Source organism: Oryzias latipes, chromosome 17, assembly GCF_053564925.1.
Source record: "Oryzias latipes strain Hd-rR chromosome 17, Olatipes_Hd-rR_3.1".
Lineage (NCBI taxonomy): Eukaryota > Metazoa > Chordata > Actinopteri > Beloniformes > Adrianichthyidae > Oryzias > Oryzias latipes.
The window spans coordinates 14,984,962-14,999,993 of NC_136253.1; the positions used below are offsets into that span (position 1 = coordinate 14,984,962).

Below are 15,032 nucleotides of genomic sequence, written 5' to 3' on the forward strand. Positions count from 1 at the left end.
GGGTACGGCTTTGAAATGATTAACAACTGACCTCAGATCAGTCTGGTTAGATGTGGGAATAGAAATTGATTCATTGATTAAGTCGATAAATTATCACCCCCTACTGACCATCATCTAAATGTCAAATCGGAACACTTGAAATAAAAATATTTTTTTAGTAATCCTTCATTTTTTTAAAAATGGTAAATTTTAGAGAAGAAAATCCTTTGGAATACCAAATATCCAATTATTTGCATTTATATAAAAAAAAGACTGTCTACTTAAAATCAATATTTTAAACAAAAAACAATATACCGTAAGTATTAAAGCCAAAAAAGCAGAAATTTGTATTGTTTCGTTTTGTTGTGGTGACCTACTTTTACCAGCAGATGGAGACAACAGGGGCCAAATTCAATGTTTTACAAATTATTTTGTGGATGCTGCCTGTGGAAGTTTCAATTGACAAGTGCTATCCTAGGCAGTTTAACGTCGGGAGTTGGGTCATCTAGACCCACTAGACAGTGCTCTGAACCTTTTTTCTTCAATGATTTCTTCACTGGCCGCACGGATTAAAAAAATTATGAGCGAACAGGCCCTTAATAATTATCACAACAGTAATAAAAGCATTTTTTGACGATCGTTTCCTGGTGCTTACCGCGGATTTTGCTGTTCGAGGACAATGAGATGATAGGACCATTAAAGTACTGACGTAATCGCCCCGCCTCCCTCCTGGAAATGCTGACTGGATTTGAATTATGCAACAGTTTTCGCAGGGTGGATGTAAAAACGAAAATGCAATCCCCTCTTTGCATTTTCATTTTAATTATGACACAGAATACGCGGTTTTTAAGTGGAAAATAAAAAAGCAATTTGGAGGATTTATTTTTTATTTTATTGTTGAGTCATTTGATGGAGTTACATTGTGAAAATGAAAAAATATTTCTGTTAATCCATTTTAATTGTCAAATTAGACATTTCTAATTGAATTTTTTGCTACACATTTACCTGAGAACCTTTTGAAAAGGAAATGTCAAATACCATTTTCTTTATCATTTTAATTAAGAGACAGAATGAAACAGGTGGAAGTAAAAGGCTGATGCATAGAAACATGCTTCCCAACAGGATAACACTAATGTCTTCTTTTTTAAGCTGCATGAAACAAGCTACATATGAGATGATAACAAAGGGGCTGGGGTGCACATGAATATAAACAGCGCGGATACACTTCAAGTAGGAGAATTGGAAAAATATTAAACTGTGACCAAAAACATTTAACAATAAAATATAAACAATTACAGCCATTTTTTACTGAAACTGAGTCTCTTCAGCGTACATGAGTCTTCCCAGTTGAATGTCTTGAAACCACATTAAACAGTTTTTAAATCTTCTTGATGAAATCAGAGGTAAACAGTTAAGTTGTCCTTCAAGGTTTGTGTTTATTAACAGCCCAACATCCCAGAGTTTGGTCCAAGTCATCTTTCTAACTGAAACACTTTTCTCTCAAAAGGTCTGGATTATTTTATGTTATATTTAAGAAGTCATAACATTTAAGAAACAGGATTAAGGTGAAGTGGCCAACAGACACAATTAAACTAAATTGAAGCAATTAAATAATCTAAAAAGAAATAAAAACATTTTCGCTAAAGTTTTCAAAGACATCAGTTTTAATTAAGATAAGAGAATAACTAATAAAACTTCAACATGTTTACCTTTTGTGTAGCTATAGAAAAATAAATATAATGTTAGGTTTTTTTGTGTAAAATTTATCAAACATATTGTAAATTGTTCAAAAATTAAAGTTGCTTTTGCACCAACATTAAAAAAATATTAAAATGAATAAATCACTATTTAGAAAGATTATAATAGTTTATGTGACATTACATAAAACTGAATTTTAATAAACTGGAGGGTAAAAACAACTACCAGGGTAAAATTTCAAATAATTTAGTTAAAAATTATTACGGAAAACTAACTTAAATTTTATGGCATCATTTAGAAAAAACAGCTGCAACTTCCAGACTAATATACATATTTTCATTTTAACTTTCTTTTAATTTTCTGTTCATTTTTCTTTGTGTGCAGGATGCTGTGGACATTGGACGGCAGTCTAACTTAACCCCTTGTGCTATCTTAGATGACCCCACCCTTACATTGACGTGTTCTCCCTACCATGACAAAGGTGGATAAAGGTGGAAAGATTTCATGTAATCCATGGACACCAGTGAAGATCACAAATCATTGAAGTAAAAAGGTTCAGAGCACTGTCTAGTGGGTCTAGATGACCCAACTCCCAATGTTAAAGTGCCTAGGATAGCACAAAGGTTACACCAGGCAGAGCAGGAAACTGTTGGAGTTGTTGTTCCCTCTGTGGCGTGTCCTCTCTCCTCTCAGACCTGTCCTTACTGTTCAACCCTTGTGGGACATCGAAATCCCGCTAGCTAGCATTCATGTTTTATGTCTGATCGTAAATAAGGTCATATTATCTGATGTTTCAGATGTTTTTTCCTCCTGAATCTTTGTTCCGGCAGACCTCTCAGAGAAAAACATCTGTAAGGAGGAGACTGATGATGAGCAGCTTCTCTGGAAGCAGGAGAGGAGCTCCAGTCTGGATGAAGACAAACCAGAGCTTCCACTGATCAAAGAGGAGGAGGAGGAGGTCTGCATTGGTGAGGAAGGAGAGGAGCTGGAACTAAAGGATCTGACAGCTGTTTTGAGGTTCCCATGTTGACATTCTTCAGAGGAGATGCAAAGAGGAGAAAAACTTGCTCTAGGGCACCTTAAATACCTCTTCTCATGATTGACTTCACATGTGTATTTAGGTCAAGGGTCAATTAGCTTATAAAACAAATTTTGTCTTCCAATAATTATTGATAAAGGTATTCAAATCAATATGACAACAGGGGTGCCCACATTTACGCACCTGCCTATTTTTGTTTAAGTAATCATTGCACAGTTTCTTTAAATCCAATAATCTTCTCTTCTCAAATATCACTGTGTTCTTCTGCTATATGTTCTATTTAACTGAAATTGATGATCCGAACCAGCAACGATTTCTGAAGAAAAATCTTGAAAATTATCAGGGGTGCCCAAACTTTCTCATACCACTGTATTTTAAATGTTTCGCTTTCATTTAACAGGAGATGTCTGTGAGCCTGCCCAGAAAGCCTTTCCATCACACCAGGGGGGTATTCCAGAAAGCAGGTTCTGATAGTTACCATGGTAAGTTTGAGGCTAAAGAAGCGGATAACCTCGCTTTCGGTTCTAAAAATGGAGGTATGTTTCAGGGTATGTCAAGTTGCCATAGCATGAACATAACCTGGTTTGGAGCAGGTTTAGTTGAAGGTCAGTTTGATTGTGGTGAAATAATCAAAGCTCTTTTAATTACAACCACTGAGTGTTACATTTTAATGTGCAATAATGATTACTGAAATGTTTAAAGTACAATCAATAAGCTATTGATTTTGTTTACTTGATCTGAAATGTGTAGCAATAATTTCTGGTTTAATGTTATCATGTGTTCTAATGATAATGAATTATTATTACATATCGGTATCGTTACTGTTTACTGAAATCATGAATGAATGTTTTCTGAAGATCATCAGTCATTTCTAGGCACTGGATTTTGTTACTTGAAGAGAATCTATCTGATCAGAACCAGATTTAAAACTCTGTAAAACTATCAGATGAATGAACTCAGTAGGGGTGGGATTATATAAACTTGCTTCTTCCCACTCTTTTTCAAGCAATAAATCAAACTCTACTTATACCTCAGTTAATGATCACTGTATTTAATTAAGCAAATATGATTTAAGTGACGTTTTTGTTTTGTTTTCTGTCTTTTTAATCTATGCATTTCATCATTTCTGCAATGAGTTTGATAAATATGTTTAAATTCTTTATTGCTTCGACTACAATGCTTGAAATAAATCAATAAATCAAATCAAATCAATAAATCAAAAATCAATCAAAGTTGTGAAGCAGCATGACGTGTCCATTTGAAGATGATTTAGCTCAGATGATACTTTTTCCACCATGAGAGGGGGATAAGACCTTGTATGGATGTTGGAAAGATAAACCTTTTTACTTTGATATAACTTAATTATTTGCGTCAGTTAAGATAAATCATGTCTTTAAGTTGGGTCAGCTTAAAAATAACATGTAGTTTTCAGACAGTTATTTTACTTTCATTCAAATGAATTCAATTAAGTTGGTGTAACTTTGGTGCTGCTGTTAGATCAGCACCGCAAGGACTTGTGGGATACCATTCACTTTGCCTGTCTGGACAGATTTGAGTTTAAGTGTGGGTTTTTGACCAAATGTGTTTTGTTTAGCTGTTTTACTGTGTTATTTGTACTGTTATATTTAATTCTTTCTGCACCATGAGTGAAAGGGAGGGAAAGGATGATGAGTTTATTTAGCCCACCTACTGGATACCCCCTGGCGCCGATTGCTTTGCTGGCCCCGACCCTGAACCCCATCCCCACGCATTTGAGCCAAATGCTGCTGCTGTGCGCCAGCGTTTGGAAGTGATGCGTTGCTTGTAAAGAACAACAAAAGGAGTGGAAAATATTATTTAGTCAAGAATTCCCTCATCGTGCAGTTTATTTCAGTCAGGGCAGTCTTGATTTCGCCCAACTCCTTGGCCACCTCTCTGATTGAACTAATGACTTCCCTCTGCATTTCAAGGACTGCATCGGTGAGGACACGTCCACTGCTGGAGGGTTAAGAGCCGCGTGCCGTGGAGACGCTGGGTCCAGACGGCTGCTCAGCTGCAGCATTGTAACCACTGGCCACGCTGGAACACCCAGCAACTAAAATAAAATTGTTCTATATTAATAATCTGTAATTGTGTAGCCTGCATACATGTGACATGAATGCATTCATTTTAATTATTTCTCTTACCTGTGTCACCCGGTGCATCTGGCGCGTCGGTGTCCCCCTGCGCCTCAGTCACCACTCCACTTAATAGGGATTCCCCAATAATTGCCGCCAGTCTCTCATCAAGAGGGGTTAGCTCCGGTGTTCCCTGTCCCCCACCCGTGGCAGACAGACTCTGGCGATGGAGTGCTAGATGTTTTTTTGCCTCGACTTTGATGTCCGACCATTTCTTTTTTATTTCGGCCACGGTCCGAGGTTGTGAGGCTACAGCATTAACGGCGTCTGCCACGTGCCTTTTTGGCATTAGTAATGCCCACACTGTGGCCTCCAAAAAACATTTTTCTCCTCTTTTCCACCTCGCCAACGATAACTTCTACTTCACATTGAGTGAAGTTACGTTTTTTGATTTCCTCTCTGTGTTTGCCATGATTTCACAATCAATTGATATTAATTTGTGGGCGTTTCACGGACTATTTATGGGCAACTATGGGCGTGTCATGAAGCCGCAAAAGCTGTACTACATTTAGAATTGATTGTGATTTATTAAGGGAAAGATCCGTAGGATGTGCGTGCGCACGGTTTTATAAATCTGAATATTTCTGTGCGTACGCACGTCCTATGTTTCATCCGTACGGCACTTCTGACACAAATCCTGCGCAAAGTTTTATAAATGAGGCCCCTGGCCTCCCACAAGTCTGCCTCCACGCTCCCTGGTGTCAAGATTCTGCCTAGCATCCTGACTGCTCTGGTCCCCTTTAAATAAACTCTGAAGATCTCATACTCCTGGGTCTGTCATCTTTTGTTGGTCCTCAAGACCTGGTTGTGACAGTACGTTCCAGCCAAGATGGACCCAAAGATGGCCCAGGAGTTCCAGGCTCAGGTAGAGGGCGCTTTTCGTAATTATGACGTGTGGATGCCTGAACTTACATCTAGCCTGTGTGAAATTACTGAAACTCTCTGCTATGACCATCTCCCTAAGAACTCCTCCTCCTATCACTGTACAGCCTGTTAATGAAATTAAGATTGATCTTCCAGATAAATACGATAGAAATCCTGCATCACGTCGAACCTTCCTCTGCCAATGTGAGATTAACTTCTCCCTACAGTAATCTGCCTTCCCTTCGGAAAGATCAAAAGTTGCCTATGTTATTTCACTCCTAACTGGTTGAGCAGCTCAATGGGCTACCGCTGAGTGCGCTCGAGATTCTGTCATCTGTTCTTCTTACAGACAGTTTTCAGAGGAACTCTAGGCCATTTTTGACCCTGTGAAAATCCATCGGGAGGCAGCACATCAACTCACAAAGGTGCATCAAGGTAAAGAGACTATTGACGATTACATCACACGTTTCCGAACCATAGCATGTAACATTTACTCCCTTTTGGCTCCTGAGAGGAAAGCTATGGAGACTTGCATCAAGGAGTCGTTAGCTGCCGGACTAATAAGACCCTCTTCCTTTCAAGCTGGGGCCGGGATTTGTCTTTGTAAAGAATAAAGATGGGAGCCTGAGATCCTGTATTGATTACCGGGGGCTTAATGAGATCACTGTACGTAACCGGTATCCTCTGCACTTATGTCTTCTGCGTATGAACTTCTTCAGGGGACCAGGATTTTCACAAAATTGGATCTTCGCAATGCCTACCATCTGGTCATGATCAGGGCAGGTGATGAGTGGAAGACGGCATTCAACACACCTTCAAGCCATTTCGAATATCAGGTCATGCCTTTTGGCTTAACTGTCATTTTTCAGAACCTCGTCAAGGATGTTTTGGATGACATGATCAACTGCTTTGTTTTTGTTTATCTAGACGACATCCGTATTTTCTCACCTTCTATGGTGGAACATGTCCAACATGTGCGTAAGGTCCTGCTGAGGGTACTCTAGAGCCAACTGTACGTCAAGGCAGAGAAGTGTGAGTTTCATACCACCACTTCATCCTTGGCCTAGTCATTTCTGAAGGATTTTCTGAAGGAATGGACCCGAGGAAGCTACAGGCTGTGTTGGAGTGGCCGAGACCGCAAACAGCTATAACTGTTCCTCGGGTTTACTCATTTCTATCCCCGCTTCATAAAGAATTACAGCAAAATAGCATCTCCTCTTCATGCCTTGACCTCTCCAAAAAGGATTTTTTTTTCTTGGAACCAAGAAGCCGAGTCCGCCTTCCAGGAATTGAAGCACCGTTTCACCTCAGCCCCAATATTGTGTACAACTGATCCCAGTAAGAAATTCATCATGGAAGTGGATGCTTCTGACTCTGGGATCGGTGCTGTCATCTCTCAACGGAGCCAGGAAACAGGGATCATCTATGTGCTTTCTTTTCTCGTCGCCTGTCCAGTTCTGAAAGAAACTATGACGTCGGATATAGAGAGCTGCTGGAGATCAAGGACGCTCTGGAGGAGGGGTGTCACTGGTTAGATGGGTCCGAGAAACCTTTTGTAGTATTCACTGACCACAAGAATCTGGAATACCTATGAACTGCCAAGAGAGTTAATTCTTGCCAAGCCCGTTGGTCTTTGTTTTTTAACCGGTTCAACTTTTCTCTGTTTTATAGACCAGGTTCCCTAAACACCAAGGCTGATGCACTGTCCCAATGGGAGAACGGTCCCTCTAGGGAGGCGTCTCCGGAATTCATCCTGCCAGCCTCAGCTCGATTAGCGGTCACAAATACTGACATAGAAGAGGAGGTAGGGTCTGCTACTCTAGGCTCTCAATCCCCATCGGCCTGCCCCACAGAATGTTTATACGTACCTGACAATCTCAGAGCTACAGTGATGCAATGGTTCCACTCTTCCCATATGTTTTGTCATCTCGGTCAAAGAAGAACCTATTCTGTTATCAGACAGCTTTTTTGGTGGCCAAACATAAGAGAGGAAATTAATGAATTTGTCTCTGCTTGCCCGGAATGTGCTCAGGTCAAAACATCGACTCCTCCTCCTACTGGGTTGCTACAGCCATTGCCAGTTCCCAGAAGGCCCTGATCTCACATCTCGCTGGATTTTGTCACAGGGCTCCTACCATCTGACGGGATGATGGTAATTCTGGCGGTCGTCGACCGGTTCTCTAAGATGGTGTATTTATGAGGGTCTGTCGGAGTGCGTTAAGGATGAGTTGGCAGCACGTGAACTCCCAAGATGGATCAATGATCTAATATCACTGGCAGCCCGCATTGACAGACTCATTCAGGAGAGGGGAAGGGAGAGACATCGTGGATCACGTAACCCCAGAGTTTATCATGAACCCAATCTTGTGTCCTGGCCTCCTATGTTGACGAGGGTCATTTGGAGTGTAATTTAAGTTATGTTGATTCTTATTTAAAACAAACTGCAATAGTGAAATGTGAATCATGTTTTAAGTTGTGTTGCTTTTTGTTCATGTATCGCAAGTTATATCGTCAGCGCAATATTGATCTCTAAAATTGCAAATCGTGAGTTTTCCTCATATTGTGCGCCTGGAAATATGAATTATAAGAAATAAATCAAATTAAAGCCGCAAGCGGCGTTGTATGGCCCGCAGACGCAACCCGCCTTCCACGCCCAACTCTACTCACCAACGCCAACCTCACCGCCCTCACAGCCCACAAATTAAAAGCTAGTCGAGGCTGCAATCTGCTCATTGTTAAATATGCTAACAATGCTAATGTGGCTTAAAGTGCTAGCTTTGCGATCAGCATCATCAACTCTATCAGAAAAACACATTGTTCAAAATGCTAATTATGCAACTATGCTAGTTATGCTAATGTGGCTAACAGTGCTAGCATTGCGATCAGCATCATCAACTCTCTCAGAAAAACACATTACCTAAAATACTAATTATGCTAACTATGCTAGTTATGCTAACATAGCTAAAAGTGCTAGCATAGCGATCAGCATCATCAACTGACTCAGAAAAACACATTCCTCCATTGGTGAGAGCTATATGTCATAAGTTGATAAAATAATCCCCATTTTTTTAAAATGGCGGCTTTTCTGTTGATTTTATCTCCATAGCAACCATTTTGTGTTTTGGTCGCCTTTTGATGATGAACAGATCGATGTTAGTTTCAGACGAATCGGCAAAAGTAAACTTTTTGTTGTCCTTAGCAACAGTAGTGTCATGCTAACCACGCCCACATTCCTTATATGTCCATATCCAGTGTTTTTAAACGGTTCAGTTCCTGCTATGGATGCATGCATTCAATTTTCACTGTATTCCAATGAAAGGCATGGGAGTTACAACAGTGCGCCACTTTGCTACCCGTGACATCGTTTTGACATCGTTTTGTTCAGCGCGGGCCAGGGAATTGCATATTTCCTCTTCACGACATTCCGATGAAAAATGTGCGAGCTAGTTAGGATGGCAACGGTTGCGAGCTCGCCACGCGCACGCCGTTCAAATTCTACAACTTCTAATTCCAACATTTTGTCCAGAGTAGCTGGCCGTTGATGCCAGAAAAGTTACGAGACGATTGATGAAAATTCCAACGACGAGTTTTCGTTTGTATCTGGTGCTAAAGGTGCTTTTTTGAGAAAATTAAAGATGGCGGCTTTTTCTCAAGGTAAAGGTCAACGACACTTCTGTGGTGTTTGTAGACTGGAGCTGGCAGCAAGTGTGTGCAATTGCGTGAAAATCGCTCAAACAAAAGTGTCGTTTCCCCCTTTCGTGGGAAAACACGAAAATCGCCAATTCTCAGAGTTCGCCACAAAATGGCCGCCAAGCCGTAGGTCGTGTGGCCGCCCCGTAATGATTTCAAAACATCTTTGGGATATACCCGACACGTGTGTTTTGGTTTTGCGACTGTATTTTGAAGTACATTTTCTTGGGCCCCATGCGCGATTTTCGGCCCATTCATTTTTTTGACGGGATCGCTGGCCGTGATGTCATCGTCTTCGGGGGGGTGACGTTGACTTTGTGGAAAATTAATTTGCAATTTATCCCAGGTGTGTGCACGTTTTAGTGACTTTTCGAGCATGCTGCGGGGGTCACATTCTCGTTGAAAGGCGGCGAAGTCGTCGTTCCAACTGCGAAAACAATATGGTCCTTGCAGTCAGTGACTGCTGCTGCGGGCCATAATTATTCCATTTTCTTAGCTCTTTTTTCGTTGGAGCTGGACTGACATGAGCCAGTGTTACCGGGAAATGTTCAGCTAAGATCTTAGTGTGTGAAAGGACAGACACAACAGACGGAAGCTACTAAAGCGTAGGTGGTAAAGGTAAAACAAAGGACGTATGTGGACTTGGAAGACTGCTTAGACACAAATGAGAAAGAGGGTGATCTGTATGGAAGCATTTTTGTAGCATATTTAAAAATAAAAGTCAATACCTGAACTCATTTTTCTTTTTCAAAATGAAGCTAGATTTGTTGAATCAAAATTTTAAAGAAAAAACAATCTGCCAAACCACTTTGTCTTTTTCTTCTTTAACATCGCCCATTCTCTTTCTTAATTAAAATGATAAAGAAAATGGTATTTGACATTTCCTTTTCAAAAAGTTCTCAGGTAAATGTGTAGCAAAATTCAATTAGAAATGTCTAATTTGACAATGAAAATGAATTAACAGAAATGCTTTTTCATTTTCACAATGTAAAACTGCATCAAATGAATCAAAAAACAAATTAAAAATCAATCCTCCAAAATTCTTTTTTATTTTCCACTTAATAAACCGCGTATTCTGTGTCATAATTAAAACGAAAATGCAAAGAGGGGTTTGCATTTTCGTTGTCACATCCACCCTGCAAAAACTGTTGCATAATTCAAATCCAGTCAGCATTTCCTCAGGGAGGCGGGGTGATGACGTCAGTACTTTAATGGTCCTATCAGCAAACTGTCCTCGACCAGCAAAATCATCTGGAAGCAGCAGGAAACGATCTTCTAAATGTGCTTTTGTTACTGTTATGGTTATTATTAAATAAAGGATTACTACAAAAAAATTTTTTTTCAAGTGTTCCTATTTGATATTTAGATAATGGCCAGTAGGGAGTGATGATTAATAGACTCACTCGATAAATCAATTTCGATTCCCACATCTAACCAGACTGATATGAGGTCAGTTGTTAATCGGATCAATGCCGTACCCCTATACCCTTATAAAACCATTTATAAATCTTTTATGATAGACATTCGGAAATACCATTTAGATTGAGGCACAGGTTTATTTAACTATAATTTAAAAATGACCAAGTGTATCAGAGCGAACAACAAACATGTGATGACAGCAAAAAATGATCAGTGCACCATTCCAGTCCGATGTGTGGAAACATTTTGACCTTAGCAAAAACATTAGACCATAGATTGCGGTAGAAGGTTCTAATAATGTTCCACTTGGATTATTTTGATGAGGGAAAACAACAATGGACTGAACTTTATCAAAGTAAAATGTTAATGGATTTACCATCAATTCTTATTTACTTGTTTGTTTGTTTACATATTTAAATTTACACTTCATTATCTTGTAAGAAATAAAAGGAATCTGAAAAATTTCACCTGCACTGTTCAGTACCAGGTATTTATCTCTGAGTCACACTGGTTGAATCTTTGGCTAAAGATGTCATGGGTCAATTTTAGGTCAGTGAACTGGATTCTACTACCATTCAGATCAGCATCCAAAACTTAAAATAGGAATCAAATCCTTGTAAAAAAAAATCCTTGTTAGACCCTGAATAGATGGTTCCGATTCAATTCAACAAATGCTCAAGAAGTATAGAAAACAAATAAATTAAAATAATACAAAAAGCAATACTTGGGATCAGTGTGCTTTATTTGGATATCTGCAATTAAACTTGAAAACTCTCTTAACAACAGACCACCATAATGTATAAATGTTTCATTAATAGGAAGTTATACATTTATTCAAAGTCAAATTTAAACACATTTAAGGAACATTTTATATCTTTATCAGCAGTTAACTACAGCTATGTTTATATACATATTTTTAAACATTTCATGCAAAGAAGAGAGGCAAATGGTTTTTGCACCTTCAGACAAACATCATACTCTATTGGAGAATCTCACAATTACATGCAAAGGTAATCTATTACTAAAAATCTCCATGTGGGTAATACGTCTTCCAACATTGTGTATCCTCATGAATGTATCTATTAAGGGTTTATGGTACAAGTAGTTGTATTGAACCATTTCGGTACGGCTATTTTGGTTTGGTTCAATTTTGTACCGTTTCAGTACCCCCCCTACTTCGCGCAAAACATTCTTGACAAACTTTACAAGAATAAGGCCTTTAACATGTGTGAGTCCTCATGTGGACCTTTAAGTCTCTGCTTTGCCTGAAACCCTTTTGACAAAGTTTACAAGAATAAGGCCTTTCACCCGTGTGAATTCTCATGTGACAGGTCAAATTTCTCAAGGAGACAAAAACTTTCTTACAAATGTCACATGGAAAAAGCTTCTTAGCTGTGTGAGTTCTTATGTGGGCTTTTAAGTCACTACCTGTAGTGAAACCTTTTCCACATACTTCACAAGTGAAAGGCCTTTCACCTGTGTGAATTCTCATGTGGATTTTCAAGTCACTACCTGTAGTGAAACTTTTTCCACATACTTCACAAGTGAAAGGCCTTTCACCTGTGTGAATTCTCATGTGAACATTTAAGGAAGACTTTTGAGTAAAATGTTTTTCACAGACTTTACAAGAATAAGGCTTTTCACCTGTGTGATTTCTCATGTGGACATTTAAGGCTCTGCTGTGCATGAAACCCTTTTGACATAGTTCACAAGTAAAAGGCCTTTCACCTGTGTGAGTTCTCATGTGTAAGGTCAAATTATTTGAATGGATGAAGGTTTTCCTACAAATGTCACAGGAATAAGGCCTCTCACCTGTGTGAGTTCTCATGTGAACATTTAAGCAAGAATGTTGAGTAAAACATTTTTTACAGACTTTACAAGAATAAGGCCTTTCATCTGTGTGAGTTCTCATATGATAGGTCAAATTTCTTGAGGAGACGAAGACTTTCTTACAAATATCACATGAAAAAAGCTTCTTAGCTGTGTGAGTTCTCATGTGACTGGTCAAACTATTTACATGGATGAAGGTTTTCTTACAAATGTCACACGGAAAAAGCTTCTTAGCTGTGTGAGTTCTTATGTGGACTTTTAAGTCACTACCTGTAGTGAAACTTTTTCCACATACTTCACAAGTGAAAGGCCTCTCACCCGTGTGAGTCCTCATGTGGACCTTTAAGTCTTTACTTTGCATGAAACCCTTTTGACATAGTTTACAAGAATAAGGCCTTTCACCTGTGTGAGTTCTCATGTGATAGGTCAAACTATTTGCATGGATGAAGGTTTTCTTACAAATGTCACAGGAATAAGGCCTCTCACCTGTGTGACTTCTCATGTGAATATTTAAGTAAGAACTTTGTGTAAAGCTTTTTTGACAAACTTTACAAGTAAAAGGCCTTTCACCTGTGTGAGTTCTCATATGACAGGTCAATGCACCTGAATTGATGAAACCTTTGCTACAAATGTCACAGGAAAAAAGCTTCTCACCTGTCTGAGTTCTCATGTGGAGTTTGACATTTTTCCTTTTAGTGAAATCTTTTTTACATACCTTACAAGAAAAATGTTTCTTACAAGAAAAAGGCCTTTCAGGTGTGTGTATTGAATCACTATGTTGACATAAGACAGCTGAACTCTCCTTCACATGAGAATCTGAAGGAGAGTCCAGCTGGACAGTCACCGCATCACTGGACAACAGTGATGCGGTGACTGTCAATTGGTTCTCAATTGGTTCTGGTTTGGAGTCCATGTTTTCCTGATCATCCTCAGTGACCATGAAATCATAATTTTCCTGCTTCAGTTCCAGCTCCTCTCCTTCCTCACCGATGCAGACCTCCTCCCACTCCTCCTTTATCAGTGGAAGCTCTGGATCCTCTTCATCCAGACTGGAGCTCCTCTCCTGCTTCCAGAGAAGCTGCTCATCATCAGTCTCCATCTTACAGATGTTTTTCTCTGAGGGGTCTGCAGGAACAAAGATGCAGGAGGAAAAAACATCTGAAACATTAGATAATATGATCTTATTTCCGACATAAACAATAAATCAGACATAATATAACTATAACTATAATCACAGCATTTATTCATATTCTCCACAGTTTTGTTTCATAACAGCTGCTCTAACATAATTAACACAAACAGTCACATGTAGGGATGGGTATCGTTAAGGTCTGAACGGTACTTCTACTCTTATTGATACTGCTTATCGATCCGGTATTTAAACGATACTCTTATCGATACTTTTTGAGGACAAAAACTAAAAAATAAATAAATAAAAAATGACAACATAAAGTGTTTTATTTCCTCATTATGCAACAACATTTTTTTTAACAAAACATTTTAGTTTATACATGATAATGTTACAATCCAAACCTGGACTGCATGTGGATGTGCTAGACCAGGGGTCTGCAACCTGTACCTCTCAAAGAGCCATTTGGATCAGTTTCCCACTGAGATGAAAGCACAGGGAGCCACAACACTAGAAAATGTTTTTGCCAATATTTTGCAATAGTTCATTTAGCACTTCTATTGATTCAAAAATGCTGTCAGGATATTTATTTAATTATTTTTATTCTTTATAAGCGTGATGTTTCCTTTGATCTTTTGTCCATTTTCCACAACCTTGAATAGGATTTTCAGTCTGTCAAAGACAGAGTTAAGATGAATGAGATGATGGAAACAAATTCACTTTGATACAGACTCCTTTCTATTTATTTTTTGTATTTAAATCCAATAAATTATATAAACTTTATGGATGACAACTATTTTTTTTTATTAGAAGGCATCTGTTAGTTTGTCTGGAATCATAAGTGGTGAGTCTAAGCCCCGCCCCCGCCTCTCTACCTGTTTGTTGTTTTTCCCCGCGTGCAACCCCCCCCCTGCGTGTTTAGGATGATAAGGGCGCCTTGACGCAAATTTCATTAATTTTACATGGAAATGGGTGGTTTTAGTCAAGTGCACCTGCTTGACATAATAAAGTTTTTTCTACGCATTCTTACAGCATTGGAAAACGTTAATAATGTTTATGTCTTGTTTTTCCTCCTACAGAAACCATGTTAAAAACAAAAAATATTTTTCTCTCCCTCCTCTTTTTTACATTTTCAAACATTTTTGAAAATGCTCCAGGGAGCCACTAGGGCAGCGCCAAAAAGCCGCATGCGGCTCCTGAGCCGCGGGTTGCCGACACCCGGTCTAGG

At 39.1% G+C, this 15,032-nt stretch overlaps 2 protein-coding genes and 1 pseudogene across 13 annotated transcripts in view; 1 reads left to right on the forward strand and 2 right to left on the reverse strand.

Annotated features, from left to right (window-relative positions):
- LOC105358153 (uncharacterized) overlaps positions 1-4,769 on the forward strand; it is a 150,421-nt gene extending 145,652 nt beyond the window's left edge. The window contains exons 7-9 of the mRNA XM_078934583.1: positions 2,508-2,645; positions 3,117-3,198; positions 4,666-4,769. Of these exons, the coding sequence (XP_078790709.1) occupies positions 2,508-2,645; positions 3,117-3,187 (209 nt within the window). The 3' untranslated portion in view covers positions 3,188-3,198; positions 4,666-4,769. The remainder of the gene's footprint in view (positions 1-2,507; positions 2,646-3,116; positions 3,199-4,665) is intronic.
- The window catches only part of LOC110013423 (uncharacterized), a 401,209-nt gene that overhangs the window by 369,599 nt on the left and 16,578 nt on the right, over positions 1-15,032 (reverse strand). The gene's annotated exons all lie outside the window — the stretch shown is intronic.
- The window catches only part of LOC144986718 (uncharacterized), a 52,315-nt pseudogene continuing 49,127 nt past the window's right edge, over positions 11,845-15,032 (reverse strand). The window contains exon 2 of the transcript XR_013650580.1: positions 11,845-13,800. The product of XR_013650580.1 is annotated as an uncharacterized LOC144986718 (transcript). The remainder of the gene's footprint in view (positions 13,801-15,032) is intronic.